Source organism: Leptodactylus fuscus, chromosome 3 (genome assembly GCF_031893055.1).
Source record: "Leptodactylus fuscus isolate aLepFus1 chromosome 3, aLepFus1.hap2, whole genome shotgun sequence".
NCBI classification, from domain to species: domain Eukaryota; kingdom Metazoa; phylum Chordata; class Amphibia; order Anura; family Leptodactylidae; genus Leptodactylus; species Leptodactylus fuscus.
Window position 1 is genome coordinate 213,155,620 of NC_134267.1, and position 15,725 is coordinate 213,171,344.

Genomic DNA, 15,725 nt, shown 5'->3' on the forward strand with positions numbered 1-15,725 from the left:
GCTCCGGTAGTGTCATGTGTTTTTATACCTTTGCCATCATTGTGATGTCATCATGTTCTAGTGATGTCATAATGGTCTTGGAATTCCAATGCAAAAGGTCAACCTCATTTAAATACTCAGTAAAGGTCAACCTCATTTGCATATGACATCATTGTGATGTCATCATGTTCTAGTGATGTCGTAATGGTCTTGGAATTCCAATGCAAAAGGTCAACCTCATTTAAATACACAGTAAAGGTCAACCTCATTTGCATGTCACTGACAAGAATATGTGTTTTAAACCCTGGAATCCCGTTTAATACTTTGATGTGGTCTCGTGTATCTTATGACATTCTAGTAGAATACCCGGCGGCTTCGCTCGCGCAAAATATGTTTAATTATTGGTTATGTTATAGTAAAATTTTCCATGTCACACTGCAGTAAATCTTTTTCTCCAGTTTAAATTTTTTTATTATTTTGACATTTTACTAATTTGTCATAACATTGATGTGAACAACTTTTTTTTTATTTCAACATTTTTATTATTTTTTACATATCCAATACATATTATGTAGTAGAAACTATTAGGGTGCATTCAGACTACGTAACGCCGGGCGTGTATGAGAGCCGTACACGCCGGCATTACGGCAGACTGCCAAACACTTCCCATTCACTTCAATGGGAGCGCTCGTAACAGCGGCGTTTACGAGCGCTCCCATTGAAGTGAATGGGAAGTGTTCGGCAGTCTGCCGTAATGCCGGCGTGTACGGCTCTCATACACGCCCGGCGTTACGTAGTCTGAATGCACCCTTACAATGATTTTTTGAACTATTTTTCATCAAAGATTAAAATTTCTGCCCCTTACACAAACATATAAAACAATTACACCCAATGAACAACATAGTGCAGCCCTTCCCCCTCCCTCCAGTGTCATCTATAAGTAGTTCATGGACAAAAGAGTAAAATTGGTTTCCAGTTACACAACTATCTATTGTCGGGCTTCAGTGATGAAAGCTCCCGGTATAGTCAGCAATAATGACAATCTTACTATCAGGCAGTTTTCTCCTGACCAATATTGCTGCTCAGTAAGGCTGCTTGCACACTACAGTAACACTACAGTCTGTGGCCTGTGGATTCTACATCTCCATAGACTTCTATGGAGCCTGCAAAATTCACAACTTTCTGCACAAAGAAGTCTATGGAACTGCCAAATCCATGGCCTGGAGACCCATGAAAAATACTGCAGTGTGCAAGCAGCCATTAAGGATACCAGATGTGTTTTGTCAGTGTGTGTGTGTGTGTGTGTGTGTGTGTGTGTAATCCATGCGTATGTATGCATGTACATGCACGTGTGTGGTCTGCGTGTATGTGCGCATGTGTTCCATGTGTTTGTGCAGGCGCAGTGCAAGTGTCCATGTGTGTGGTAGTTGTGTGTGAGTACACATGTTGCTCTGTTAGTCCGTGTGTGTAGTGAGCATCCATCTGAGTGTGTTTGTGTGCCTGAATCTAGAAAAGAATGGGTGGACGCAGAGCGCCCTCACTAGTTTTATGTCAGTGAAGTCTCAATGAAGTGAACTGACCACATTCTGCAACCAACGCTATATTTAGGATGAGGGTAATGTAACAGATTTTGGGGCTGACGGTGGGTGAACCTCCAAAAATCATGAATTTTATCCCCTGCCTTATGGATAACTTCTATTAAATTCCTAAATTTATAGTATTTATTTATTTTTATTTGCGATCTATGGAAATGGGGGTGTTTATAATTTTTAGGTTTTTGTAAAACAAAATTTAAGCCTCCCGAAGGGACTTGCCATCATTCGACAACTTTTACCATAGACCACAAGACAATTAATTTTGTCAGTGCTGAAACATATAAAACTATATAAATTTGGTATTACCATCGTTGTTCCTTCTCACATAATACAAGCAATACGTCATTTTGGCTGCACAGTAAATGCTGTAAAACCAAGACCCATAAGAAAATGGCAGGTTTCTTTGGTAAATTCCACCCCATCCCAGGTTTTGGCATCCAGATTTCCAGTACACTACTCAGTATAATAAATGACACTACTGCTAAGTGCGATTTGTCCTGCAAAAAATGAGCCTTCATTAAGCATAGAATAGAGGGATCTTCCAGGAGTTTGCATGGCTGAAGCAGGACCATGTAGGTGAAACCTCAAACACATTCAGGGACACATGAGATAAGCGGCCATGAGTAGCCCATTACCTCTCAGGGCTCGTTCACATCTGCTCCCGATCTCCGTTCTGTTTCCTGCACAAAACTGAGCAGGAGATGGAAACCTGCCAGCATCTTTCATACCCATTCGTTTGAATGGGTTTGAAAAGTGTCCGTCCGTGAGCGCTGGTGAGCATTTTATGCTCTCTGCGGCGAAACAGTTTTTTTTTAAAACCGGACACAAAGTTGGACATGCAGTACTCTGTGTCCAGTTTAAAAAAAAACTGTTTCGCCGCAGAGAGCATAAAATGCTCACCAGCGCTCACAGCCGGACTCTGCATGACAGGTTTCCGTCTTCTGCATGCAGAAGACAGAAACCTGATAACGGAGTCCTGACGCTGATGTGAACCCAGCGTCACATACATATCCCTGCCCAATCCCCGGCCCCAGGTATAACAAGGTGCAGGTAGCAGAAAGGGTTTACCTTCTTGTCTTTGTAAGTCAATATAGGAATTAGTATGTAAGTCACATTTCTTATTAGGTTGCAGTCAGTCAGTGCATAGCTACATGATGGGGACATGGGCAAAACAAAAATAAAGCTCAGGCCCCAGGGAACACAAGATGGCCCATAATAGATGAAAGGGTTTTACTTACTTTTCTTCCTAACCTGAGCTTCGACTTCACACTTAAGTCATATTATTAACTTGCCTTGTGCGCCATCTCCCAAAATACTCTACGTACACCACTGACTGCGCATATTAACAAAAACTTAGGCCCATTCAGGTGCTGCTGTCCATCAGAAAGTACCCAGGGTTAGGGTAAGTTCACATAAAGTTTTTTGGTCATGATTTTGAGGCTGTATCTGCCTCAAAATCCTGACCAAAAAGACGTCTCCCATTGAAATCAATGGGAGCCGCTCAGGTCTTTTTTCTGGGAGCCGTGTCTTCCAGCTCTTGGAAAAAAGAAGCGAGGTGCTACTAGGCCCATTCATCCTAATCCGGAGCGGAGTGTGTGGCTGGATGATGGTGCAGTGCACTGGCTTTCAGTCGTGGCTGCCCGGCTTTTGGTCTGGTTCTGGGGAGACCAGAAGAAGACAGAGGCTGTCGCTAGAGAGTTTTCTCTCAGCGCTGAGGACCGCCCCCAGTGCTGTGAGAAAACTCATTTACATACCGATGAAAACCGGGATATCTACAGAACGGCGGCGTGGAGAAGACATCTAAAGGTAGGAGACGAATAGCCTTTCTTAAGGCTATTCCAACATTTTAGGGAGAAAAAACGGGGGTACTATTCCGTTATCGGGCCAGCAGCAGCGCATTTCAGCACCAGCTTTCGGGACAGCAGTTCAGTTCAGCAGCGGGAATTACAATGACATCCGAGGACTGCTGGCCCGATGCTTGTGCCCAGTAGCCAGTACATCAATGACCCCCCCTCCATCTCCTCCTCCTTCCAGTGCTGCCCCCCAGCTCTCCTTACATCTACCCCATACCCTCTCCCCGCCACATGACTAAGCCGATGCTGGCCCGATGATAGAGGCTGTGCTTGTGTGTAGTAGGCAGTACATCGATCGATGCCCTCATCCTCCTCTTCCTTCCAGTGCTGCCCCCCAGCTCTTCTTACATCTGCCCCGTACCCTCTCCCTGTAATAGGCCTCACCGTAAATCTTGAGCAATGAATGCTACTAGATAGCCGCCGGACGCTGCAGAAAGTTTGTCCCTCCGGCTCGCTGTAGCTCACCGTTCCTATAGTCGGCGTGTTTCTTGTCAGGGCCTGGATTGAGCCCCGGTGTCTTTCCTTTCGGTCTCGGTACTAGCGCTGAGGTGAGGCCTAGTCGTGTGGCGGGGAGAGGGTACGGGGAAGATGTAAGGAGAGCTGGGGGGCAGCACTGGCAGGAGGAGAAGGATGGGGGAGGGGGGTCATCGATGTACTGGTTACTGGGCACAAGCATCGGGCCAGCAGTCCTCGGATGTCATTGTAATTCCCGCTGCTGAACTGCTGTCCCGAAAGCTGCTGCTGAACTGCGCTGCTGCTGGCCCGATAACGGAATAGTACCAAAACGGGTTTCAAATGATTGAATCCCTTAAAAATGAGAGGAACCCTGTTTTCTACCAAAGCATTAAAAATTTATTGTCATTTTTCTGCTAAATCGACTCCTGGCTTTGGCTCAAAAAATACAACAAATTCGGCAAACTCTTAAGTCTTAAACTTATTTTTAGAGACAAATTTTAGTACAAATGACATGACTTGTTTCGCCTTACAGGCCATGGTAACTTCCCTTACCTGTGTGGTAATGTGAGTGAGGTTATCGTCAGCCCCCTGTTGTACAACTGCTACAAGAACTCGCAGTCCATGCCGAAGACCTATGAACAATATGGACCCACCACCATCCAGCCTATCTCTGAGGAAATGCAGCTGCTGCTCACAGTCTATTACCTTGTTCAGCTTGGTAAGTGGAGAATGTGATAGATGGAAATAGTCAAAATATACAGGAATTACTGAACTGATTGTCTATGGTGTCCCTTACTCTGACTTACATGGCCCATCCCCTGTTCTGTGTCCTTAATGGCACAACCCCTTCACCAGTGATAGCAATTTACATGATTACATTTACCTTTGTTCCCAGCTCCAGACCAGGTGCCTCTCATAGAAGATCTAGAGCAGATATTAATGCGTTCCTGGAGAGAAACGCACCTCGCCGAGATCCGCCAGTACCAGCAGAACCTGTCACAGGCATTCCCTCACTTTCCGAGCCTTGTGACTGCCGTGACCGCCTCTCAGCTGCCCTGGCTAGCAGGCCTTGCTGCCAGTTCTTGTAATGAAAGTGTTAAAATCATCGAATGCAACTACTCCCTAGCAGAGGGTCTCACCGAGATGTTAAAACTGCTGGTGGAGGAAAAACTGACCAAAACCAACTACGTGGTAATAATCTGCACGACGCGACACAACGGCATTGACTCCTGCATCGTGATAACAGGTAGGTCTCAATAGTCTTCCACCGCGACTACGATAAGTATTGTTTTTATGGGGTACAAACATTTTTATTAGGGTTATTAATTAATTAATTTAGGGGACCATATGGAATATGGTTGTCACAAAGTGATGAGCTTTTCCCTCTCTAAGGCTAAGGCCCCACGGGACGATCCATGGCGGGAACGCATTGTGGTTATTCCCGCAACCCTTTGCACAGAAAGTTCACAGAGTTTTCCTCCGCGGACTTTCTGTTGCCATTATATCTACGGCAAAGCCACCAGCGTTTCTGTAGATATAATTGACATGCTGCGATTTCCAAAACCGCACCTGGCAAATCGCGGCATTTACGGCCCATGGGACCCCGACCTTAAGAACCGGAACAGAGAACTTCTGTAGGAGCATCTGCTGCTTTGGAGGACCCATGCTGACCATGCGTTACTTACTCATCCGTTAATTTGAATGGCTGCCATGTAATACTACATATCCCCTTCAGGGGGTACTGAAATGCCTGACTGGCCATGGTTGTCCCTGGAAAACTCATCTGCTTTCTGGGGTTGCCAGGGCCAGTATCTGGGACTATTCTCCCGGGGGGCTCCGTGCTAAATGCAGTTGTCTCTGTTTCGACAACCACTTTTAGTGGACCCTGGGGCAGACCAAGAGGTCAGGAGGTTAGACTTTGATCCATATTCAATGATAATTCTTAGTGTTCTTATACAATAAAACATTGTTCAAGGGGTTACCTGGAATTTTTTAATTCGCAGCTTATGTTTATGATCAATGCCAAGAATGCACAAACTGAGGGGGTCTGATCACCAGAACCCTCAGCGGACAACAGGGTGCATGTACTGCAGTGCTGACTGGGGTATGCCTGGGTAAACAATGAAGCAACCGATGATTGGTGAAAAAGCCCCTTCCCCTGTACAAGTCATGCCTAGAAAACTCCCCCAAAGACCTCAATAAGTCAGGCTCCAGACTATGACATTGCCGTAAAGCATGTCACTAAATGCTGTTAAAAGAAGAGAAGCTCAGGCAAAATGTTTCTAAGCTAGGTATAACTTAGTGTATACGTTTTACCCTTATAGGGGTTGTCCAGGATTTGGACAAACCCCTGTGGAGGCTGAAGGAGGTGCAATATGAAAAGCACACTCGCCTGTCACTGTTAGCCATTGGGAAGTCTTCTGGTCACACAGTCCCACAGGGTATATGGGTATAAACATATTTTCCTACTCTCTCCTCCTGCCATACCTGTCTGTATTGTGTATGTCAGTCTCAGAGTCACATAGATATCCTATAATGTACTTTTTTTTTACTTCTACAGGAAAATACCAGGCTCGTACTTTAATAGAAAGTATGTATTCCCCGGTGGACTACCTGAAGGAAATAAACTATGAACTGACAAGTGGGAAGGTTGAGTCCCTGCGTGCGTTCTTCAGCAGCTTCTGTCCAGGTATTATATTGTGTAAGACTCATGCCAGGGATCCCTATCTGATGTCTAACTTTCTCTATGACCCCTATCTGATGTCTGGCTTTCTCTATGGATTGACCTGCCTGTCTGATCTGTGTCAATAGATGGAGACATTGACGTCTTATTGGATAAATACCATCAAGAAAACCACAGCCTCATTTCTTCAACACCAAAAAAGCCAAACGGAGATAGCAGGCCAGCCACATGCTCCAGTAAGACTCTAGGACACTTGTCTGTATGTAAAGTAATGATGCGTCTGCAAGGATCGGACAAAATTGTTGCAGAATCCACATGCAGTTTAATTGACTTTACACTTTTCTGTTGTTGTTATCCGGAAAGTGAAATAATCTTTATACAGAATATCAACCTGACATGGTTAGAATAACTATACTGCATTTTTATTATTTCACCACCAGATGGCACAAGCACACTGTGAGGTGGAATCCACGATATTTGACTCAATTTCAGATAGTTACAAAAAGTTTGATTTACTATTGTTACGATTTGACACTGGCACAACTTTAGCGCATCTAGTTTGAAAATTTTTCCAATTTTTTTTAGACGCAATGTTTACACTATGTGGTGATTTAGGACCCACGTTACGGAAATGCAACGTTTTTTGTTGCAGACTAGCTGTGGTTTTTAAGACAAGGTGAGGGATGGCTTGAATAGGAATGAAAAATATATACAGGAAGCTCTTAGACATTTCCCTTCTGTTAAATAAACTCATTACTTTGGCTCAAAAATATGCAGCAAAATCTGCAACAAAAACACTGCATTTCCATAAGGTGGTACCTTAACCTGAGGTCCCACATTGCGGAAATGCAGCTTTTTTTTGTTGCAGATTTTGTTGCAATGTTTTGAGCCAAAGGCAGAAATGGATTGAGTAGAAGGGAGAAGTATTAGAGCTTCCTATTTATTTCCCATTCCATTTCTAGACATTCTTGGCTTTGGCTAAAAAAAAAAACACAACAAAATCTGCAACAAATCCGTACCATGGGGCTTTAGCATTAAGGGGTCTTACACGTGGTAGACTCCACACCTGTGTTTGGCTTTCCATTCAAAGTGGACTCGAAGAATGGAAACCTAATCAACTTAAAAAGCGGTTACCCGCGGAAAGTTGCGGACCCTATAGACTATAATGGGGTCAGCTGGGTTTGCGTCCGAAAAATGTGGAGAGTCCCGTCCTGCTTGCAGTTTTCAAGTAGAATCATGGAGAGAAACCCCCAACAGAGGCTGAGCGCTAGTTTGAGCCTTAAGTAGTTAAATCATCCCATTTTGTAAAATTATTATTATTAATAAAAATAGTAATAATAAAATTATAGAAAACTTCAATAAAAATTACAGTTTAAAAAAAATAAAAATAATATTCAAATTTGTCTTGCTTGCGCTTTCTCCTCCCGTACAGGCTATAATATAGAGTGGCACCAGTTGCGTCCCTCTCAGCTGGCGGTGGCGCAGAAGCTGTTATCTCACGTGTGCTCTATCGCCGACTCCAGCACCCAGAACCTTGATCTCGGATCTTTTGAGAAAGTAGATTTTCTTATTTGCGTTCCCCCATCTGAGGTCACTTATCAGCAAACCCTGTCTCATGTCTGGAACTCAGGTATGGAGTCATTTTTATATTTGTGTCACTTTTTATCTATAGAGATGTGGAGGTGTAGAAAGAGCTGCTCATTACAACTCCCGCATACACATCATGTTATAGGGCCCCATTGAGAATTAAATAGTGTCCCCAATTAATTTGTACACAGTTATTGATTCTTTGGAGCCTTCTAAGAGTGCATTCACATCTGCATAATTTTAGTCCGTTCTTCTGGTTCATTGTAAGACCAGAAAGATGGATTAAATGATAAAACTGATCTGTCTATAGATGGATAACAAAGGCTCCTTAGGAAGGCCCGTAACTATAAAGGGTTCCATCAGGGATCTACTGTTTTTCCCTGACATCATCAGACAAAAAAAATCAGACTTGCAAAACAGAGTTCATCATCTTCACCCCACCCCGTATGGCCCCTCCTCCTGACCGATCTATCAAAGTTAATGGAACCACATTTACCCCTGTCCCACGAGCCCGTTGCCTTGGGGTAACCCTGGACTCCGACCTATCCTTCAAGTCACACGTTCAAACCCTCAACACTTCCTGCCGCCTCCAACTCAAGAACATCCACCGAATCCGCTCCTTCCTCACCACTGAAACCACTAAGATACTCGTCCAGGCCCTCATAATCTCCCGCTTAGACTACTGCAGCACCCTCCTCCATGGACTCCCAGCTAACACCCTCGCCCCCTCCAGTCCACCTTAAATGGCGCTGCTCGTTTAATCCACCTCTCCCCCGATCTTCATCGGCTGCTCCCTTCTGCCAGTGAATATCGCTTAATATATATATATATATATATATATATATATATATATATATATATATATATATATTTAAAATGTAGATTGTGAGCCCCATATAGGGATCACAATGTACATTTTTTTTCCTATCAGTATGTCTTTGTAGAATGGGAGGAAATCCACGCAAACACTGGGAGAACATACAAACTCCTTGCAGATGTTTTCCTGGTGGAAACCCAGGACTCTAGCGCTGCAAGGCTGCAGTGCTAACCACTGGGCCACCGTGTTGCCCCTTGCTTAATATTTCTCTTCTGTCCGTTGTTGGTCCATGTATCTCGTCCATGTTTGTCGCCTTCTCTCGCATTCTCTACCTTTAAATCTTCTTGCAAAATGATACTCGCCTCTCCCGCTCTGTCAGTAGTAAGGTTGGCCCCTTTGGCTGCCGGGCTCCACCACCATAGCAGTTGCTGTGACTTCTCTGACATGTCATGTGCCGGATTATTGGACTTTATGGAAAATGGATTTTTATAGTGATCCGCACGATAACCTAGACAAAAAGCGCATTCTGGGTCCTGTTGTTCCATACAACTAGGACTACAACAGTAGCAATGCAGACAGTGATCGTGGTCAGTATGACATGACTTGTTCCTTTTATGCAGGTGTCCTGCTGGAGCTGGGATTAGAGAAGGACCGGCTGACTATACAGTGCGCTGAGCAATACGTCATGAAACTTGATGCTGACGCCTCCAGAAAATTCAAGTCTTTTCTTCAAAAAGCCATGCAAAATCCACACACACTGTTCGTCCTGGTTCATGACCACGCTCACTGGGATCTTACCAGGTGATATGTCTTTTACATGTATGTCTGTGCCAAACCTGATGTGATGGGTACACTAGCTCTTCTTGTCTTTTTGGTCCGGGTCTCATGAAGCTTCAGCCTTAGGGCCTCACAAATGTAATTGTAAAATAGAGACAGCATTCAGGGGGTGCACATATGGGGTTATTGGTACTTTATTCACCCACCAATGTTTGGGATATTGTCATCCTGTCTCAGGCTAAATATATATCTAGTCTATTTGGAGGAAGCATGTGCACAAGTATGTGACTCAATACTTAGTAAGAATAAAGCCGCCATTTTCTTTGCAATGAAGAGTAAGGCCTCATGGAGGCAGATGTGTGAGGTCCGTGATATACATGGACAGCGATCCAGCCATTTGTGGGTGGAGTGCTGTCCATAATTCATCCGCTTTTCACGTCTATAAAAGCAGGTCAACTTTTTTTTCCTAATTTTCTATATTTTGTATGTCTTTGGATCAAAGTGGATATCATCATTTTTTTCCCCACGAACCCATAGACTTTAATTGGTGTAATGCATCAGCCGTACAATGACCACCATAGTTCCTCCTCTGTCAACTATACAGGGAAGGTGTAGGGGACCCACAGGGAAAATCTCATAATTTGCACTTGTGTGCTGCCGTTATGAAGGTGCAAGGAGGCACGGGTCCGGACAGCTGACCTCCATAGTCTGGGTTCAGTCCACAATATTCCAGTTGAGTACCCCTGTCCTACATAACGCATACCGATTTCAACGGAAACTGTGTAATTCTTCATTTTACCTGCGGAGGCACTGCAGAGAAACCGAACACTTGCAGAGATTACAGCCAATCCCTAGGGATTTAACCAGCAAGACTATCCTATGATCAGCGTATGGTCAGGCCACCCTGACAAAATGAAATTGTGTGAAGCAGAGAAGAGATTGTACTATATAATATGCACATTTCACAAGTTAGTAAAGATGATCACTCTATATAGCTTTTCTGTAACCCCTTTTCTCTCTGCTTCCGAGAACTACATAGACCAGATGGCTTTATTGAATATTAGGGAATGGATTCATAGACTTACAGGAATATTCACACAGGCTGGGAGTTAGACGTCTGCTTTTATATACTGTAATAAGACTTTTATATTTGCGGTCAGGAATATATTGACATTAGAGATCAAAAGGTTTGTTGCTTCAATTACCCAGCAACCACTTGACTGCCCTATCTGTCAGGACTAAGTAATGTTCAGGGGCTTGAGGCACGTTCTTGACCGCAGTTCTATGAATGTATTAGTCTATAGATCTTTTCTTCTATTCTCCATATGGGCTATAGCTACATTGACTCTCTTAGTCATGTTGTTCCTGTGTCTTCCTCCATGTCTTCTTCTCAGCAGCTCCCTGTACAGCCCGTATCCTCAGAGGGAAGCTCCCTTTGGACTGGTCGATCGATTGCTGAACTGCAGGGAGTTAAGAGATTCGGCTAATATTTTACTTCTGCATGCAACATCTTGTCCCTACGCCCTGCAGACGCAGAACACCCGGATCAGCCCCTACAACGAGATCCACTGGCCCTCACCATATAGTCATGTAGGTATTATATTGTAATATAGTGATGGTGTTGCATACAAAGGACTTGTTCTACAAAGAACACTTATCCCCTAATCTCAGGGTAGGAGAAAAGTCTGTGATGACTGGTGGTCCCATCAAGAAATCAGGGGTCCTAGATATATCCAACATATATCCGGACATGCTGACCATGGCTCTACCCAACAATCAGAGACTTACCCCTTATATGGGTAGAACAGAGGTCCTGGCTATCTCTGACAGTCCCATAGACAGTGAATTAAATTCAGTAGACATACGTAACTACTACTCCATTTTAACAGGGGACATGGAACCCCCATTCTAACGGTCAATGGGGGTTCCAGTGGTTCACTTTTGGAAACAGGCTAGTATAACAAATACTACCTAGCTGTATGGGGCCTATCCAATTATTTAGTTTATCAAGAATCCATATGGGAGCCAAAATAGCCCCTTATGTAATAATGAGTGCCCTTATTTACATGAATTATGTAACCAATTCCCTTCTATAAGTGTCATAGTTCTAGATGTACAAAGCTAGATAATACCTTAAAGAAATTTCTTAAAGGGACATTCCGTACATTATGGTTTAATGTGAAGGCCTCTCTAACACCACTTTGCTAATCTTAATCCAAGAGGTTTATATTGCTTTGAGCTCCCATTCTGATACAAAACTACATATCTCCTGCATATATTTGAAACACTTTGGCTGAATGCACCCACCTCTAGAGGGAGCTCAAGAGCTGACTGCGCACTGTTCTACATAGAATTCCATAATAACGCAGTATGCAGCAAACTAGCCTCTAGTGGTGACTGCAGACAGTCAGAGTGGGGGGGGTCTTAAATCTATATCTATGCAGAGGATTTGGAGCTCTGTTACAGCCATTATAGGCATAATTTAGGAAATAAATATATACAACATTTCGGACCTATCCATAAAGTATAAAAGTGCTTTTTCTTATATTTTTTTCTGTATGGGAAGGAGCCAATCCCATGACTTGAGGACTTGTGTATTATGCTGTGTATTGTCTATCTCCTAATTGATCAGATGATGTGATGCTTTCCTTCCTCCAGGGGATGGAGCTGTACCATGAGAACAGGAAGTACTTTGGCCTGTCGCAGTACATTGAGTCCACGCTGTCCGGGCACAGTCTGCCATTGCTGCGTTATGACAGTTCCTTTGAAGCCATTGTTCTAGGATTAGGAAAAAGGTCAGAAATCGGATTATAACTATACTTGTGCTGGGGCTTGTGTCATTTACCTGCATAAAAGAAGATACTTGGAGACCCTTATGATTTCGAGAATGTCAGATGTTTCCATTGAAATGATCATGCAGACTTTATAAATGTAACTCAATAATAACAATTGTAGAAATTCATTGTGATAACTATTAGGGTGAGGCGGAATCCGCCTCAAAATCTGCCTCGAAAAATGCCTCCAATTCATTTCTATGGGCGCCAGCTAGCTAGAGAAAAAAATCATTAAGTGTAAGTTCACATGGGAGTTTAAAACATTTCCTAATTCTTGAAGCAGATTTTTTCAGCCTGTAAAAAATCTCTGTGTGAACATACCCTTATGCCGGGTTCACACAGGGTTTTTTGTTCCGGATATTGATGCGGAATCTGAACCGGCACAAAAAAACTGCCTCCCACTGAATTCAATGGGTTCCTTTTTCCGCGAGCGGTTTGTTCCCGCTCATGGAAAAAAGAAGCGTCATGCCCTTTCTTCAGGCGGATTCCGATGTGCGACACTCCCTCCTGACTAGGCCCATTGCACTGTATGCACTGCACTGGTATCCAGTTGCGGCTAGCCATTTTTTGGACCGGATTCTGAGGTAGCTTCCACCTTAAAATCCGGTCCAAAAAACCCCGTGTGAACCCGGCTTTAGAGTTAAGATAATGCTCTAGTTTCACCTGCCATCCAACCTGAACCCTAGACAACAAGCAAGCAAGCTCTGCTACATAAACATGTTCAGTCTATGGCCTGTTTCTAGTATTGCTGCTCATCCTTGTTCAATCGAAATGGGCTGAGCTGTGATACCAGACGCAGTCAATGACCAAATGGGGTGCCATTTCTAGAAAAGAGCAGTGGCAGGCACACCTACCCTGGAGACCCGGGTAAGCAATTGCTAGGGATCCCTCTCACAATCCTTGCATCTCTTTTGATGTTAGACAACACATATAGATATTCTGATCAGAGATAAAACTTGAAGACCTTCTTGTTTCATATGTGAGTCAAAGTATCCTCTTCCCCCAGTTTCACCATTTCTTTTTTTTTTTTTTTTGTTATGCTTACCCCCATTAGGTTTCCTAAGCTTAACAGTGCTGTGATCCGGACGTTCCTTCTCATCCAGCACTATTCCTCAGCTATGATGGCCGTCTGTGGACTCTCTCAGATGAAGAGCTATACCTCAGTGGAAACTCTAGAGATTGTCCAGAACCTCCTGAACTCGCCCAAGCAGTGTGCCAGTGGGCATGGACTTATGGTTCTCCTGCGAATCCCTTGCATTCAGCTGGCGACACTGGCCTATGAGCGCCTCTGCCATGTGAGGGAACGGCTGGGTTTACAGAATCGCTTTGAAGTAATACTCGGGATGGCCAACTCTACAATCACTATTGGAAAGCACTTTGTGGATCAGCTGAAGGTAACCATGCTTGACTTGATATTTGTGTCTTTTCCTGTAGATCTCTAATTCGTTCATTAGGATAGGCCATAATGATCTGATTTGTGGGGTGCCAACAGGCTGCCCCTGCACTGAAAAGCTTCTGACACCCCTACTATACACAACACAATGCTATGTATAGTGGCCAGGCCTGGATACAGCAGCTCAGCTCCCATTGAGCAGCCTCCAGCCACTATACAGGGACCAGTGCCAACTGCTTCTGGTTCCATATTGAGTATGGTGGTGTCAGAAGCGGCCCCATACAGCCGATCAGGGCATGCACCTATCACTTATTCATGGCCTACTACAAATTCCTGGACAACCCCTTTGTGAATCACACGTAGGAGTAGCCTTAAGAAAGACTATCCTTCTTCTACCTTTAGATGTCTTCTCCGCGCCGCCGTTCATTAGAAATCCCAAGTTTCGTTGGTATGCAAATGAGTGAAGATGGAGGCGGCGCTGGGGATTTCTCTCGCAGAATTGGGGATGCCCCCAGTGCTGTTTGAGTGCTGGGACCATCCCCAGTTCTGCGAGAGAAATCCCCAGCGCCGCCTCCATCTTCTTCAGGAAAGGCCTCTCTGGGCGTCTTCTTTCGGCGCTGGGTTCAAACTTGCAGACTTTGAGCAGAGCCGACTGTGCATGCCCACAGGCCACAAGAAAATGGCCGCTTACTTAATGTGTAAGTGTCCATTTTTCTTGTGGCCACGGGCATGCGCAGTCGGCTCGGCCCGAGGCTTAGAAGTTTGAACCCAGCGCCGGAAGAAGACGCGCAGAGAGGCTGTTCCAGAGGAAGAAGAGGCCATCGCTGGAGATTTCTCTTGCAGCATTGGGGACGTCCCCTGTGCTGTTTGAGCGCTGGGGCCCGCCCCCCAGTGCTGCGATAGAACTCATTTGCATACAGACAAAAACCAGAATATCTACCGAACAGCGGCGCAGAGAAGACATCTAAAGGTAGGAGAAGAATAGCCTTTCTTAAGGCTATTCCTACGTGTGATCTGCAAAAAATGTGATTTTAATGGTAGAATCCCTTTAAGCGGCTTTGGTAGAATCCCTTTAAGGAGAGCTTATTCACTTCTCCATAGTTTTCTTTTATTATTTATTTACACCGCACCAACATTTTTCTGCAGTGCTGTAAAGATATTGTCATCACTCACATTGATCCTTGTCCCCAATGGGGCTCGTAATCTTAATTCCATATTAACCTATCAAAATATTTTCTAAATGTGAGAGGAAACTGGGGACCATAGAGGAAACCTGCACAAACATGGGAAAAACATACAAACTCCATGCAGATGTTACCCTTGGTTTTGTCTCAAATCCAGGACACCAGCTCTGCAAAACTGACCACTGTGCAAGAGATGAAAACACATGCAAGTCGTGCAGAGTATGCATGTGCATGAGGGAACCTGGGGTAATAGCTGTCAGACAGACAAGCTTTTAAGGCGACATGTGGTAGAAATAATATTTATATCAATTAATTGGCAGGTCTGGCAAAAGAATGAGGAGGAAGACTGGCATCCCCGGGCATACCTGGCACTGGAGGGCCTTCCATGCATTCTGATTTTCAGCGGTATGGAACCTCTTGGGGAATCTTTGCCAAGGTGAGTCTAAGATTTGCTTAGAGAAAGCAGAATCTGATCTCTCCATTTGATCCAAATAGGATCTTTATTATTTGGCAAGTTCCAGAAGATTTTCTATATACCAGCATGTTTTCATCCAGCAGCCATATGGA

At 44.2% G+C, this 15,725-nt stretch overlaps 1 protein-coding gene across 1 annotated transcript in view; it reads left to right on the forward strand.

The window, feature by feature from the left end:
• Positions 1 to 15,725, forward strand: part of GREB1 (growth regulating estrogen receptor binding 1) — a 119,805-nt gene that overhangs the window by 80,293 nt on the left and 23,787 nt on the right. Inside the window, exons 9-18 of the mRNA XM_075269143.1 lie at positions 4,416 to 4,601; positions 4,779 to 5,129; positions 6,444 to 6,572; positions 6,695 to 6,802; positions 7,999 to 8,196; positions 9,591 to 9,771; positions 11,142 to 11,337; positions 12,406 to 12,542; positions 13,636 to 13,975; positions 15,479 to 15,594. Coding sequence (XP_075125244.1) covers positions 4,416 to 4,601; positions 4,779 to 5,129; positions 6,444 to 6,572; positions 6,695 to 6,802; positions 7,999 to 8,196; positions 9,591 to 9,771; positions 11,142 to 11,337; positions 12,406 to 12,542; positions 13,636 to 13,975; positions 15,479 to 15,594 — 1,942 coding nt within the window. The remainder of the gene's footprint in view (positions 1 to 4,415; positions 4,602 to 4,778; positions 5,130 to 6,443; positions 6,573 to 6,694; positions 6,803 to 7,998; positions 8,197 to 9,590; positions 9,772 to 11,141; positions 11,338 to 12,405; positions 12,543 to 13,635; positions 13,976 to 15,478; positions 15,595 to 15,725) is intronic.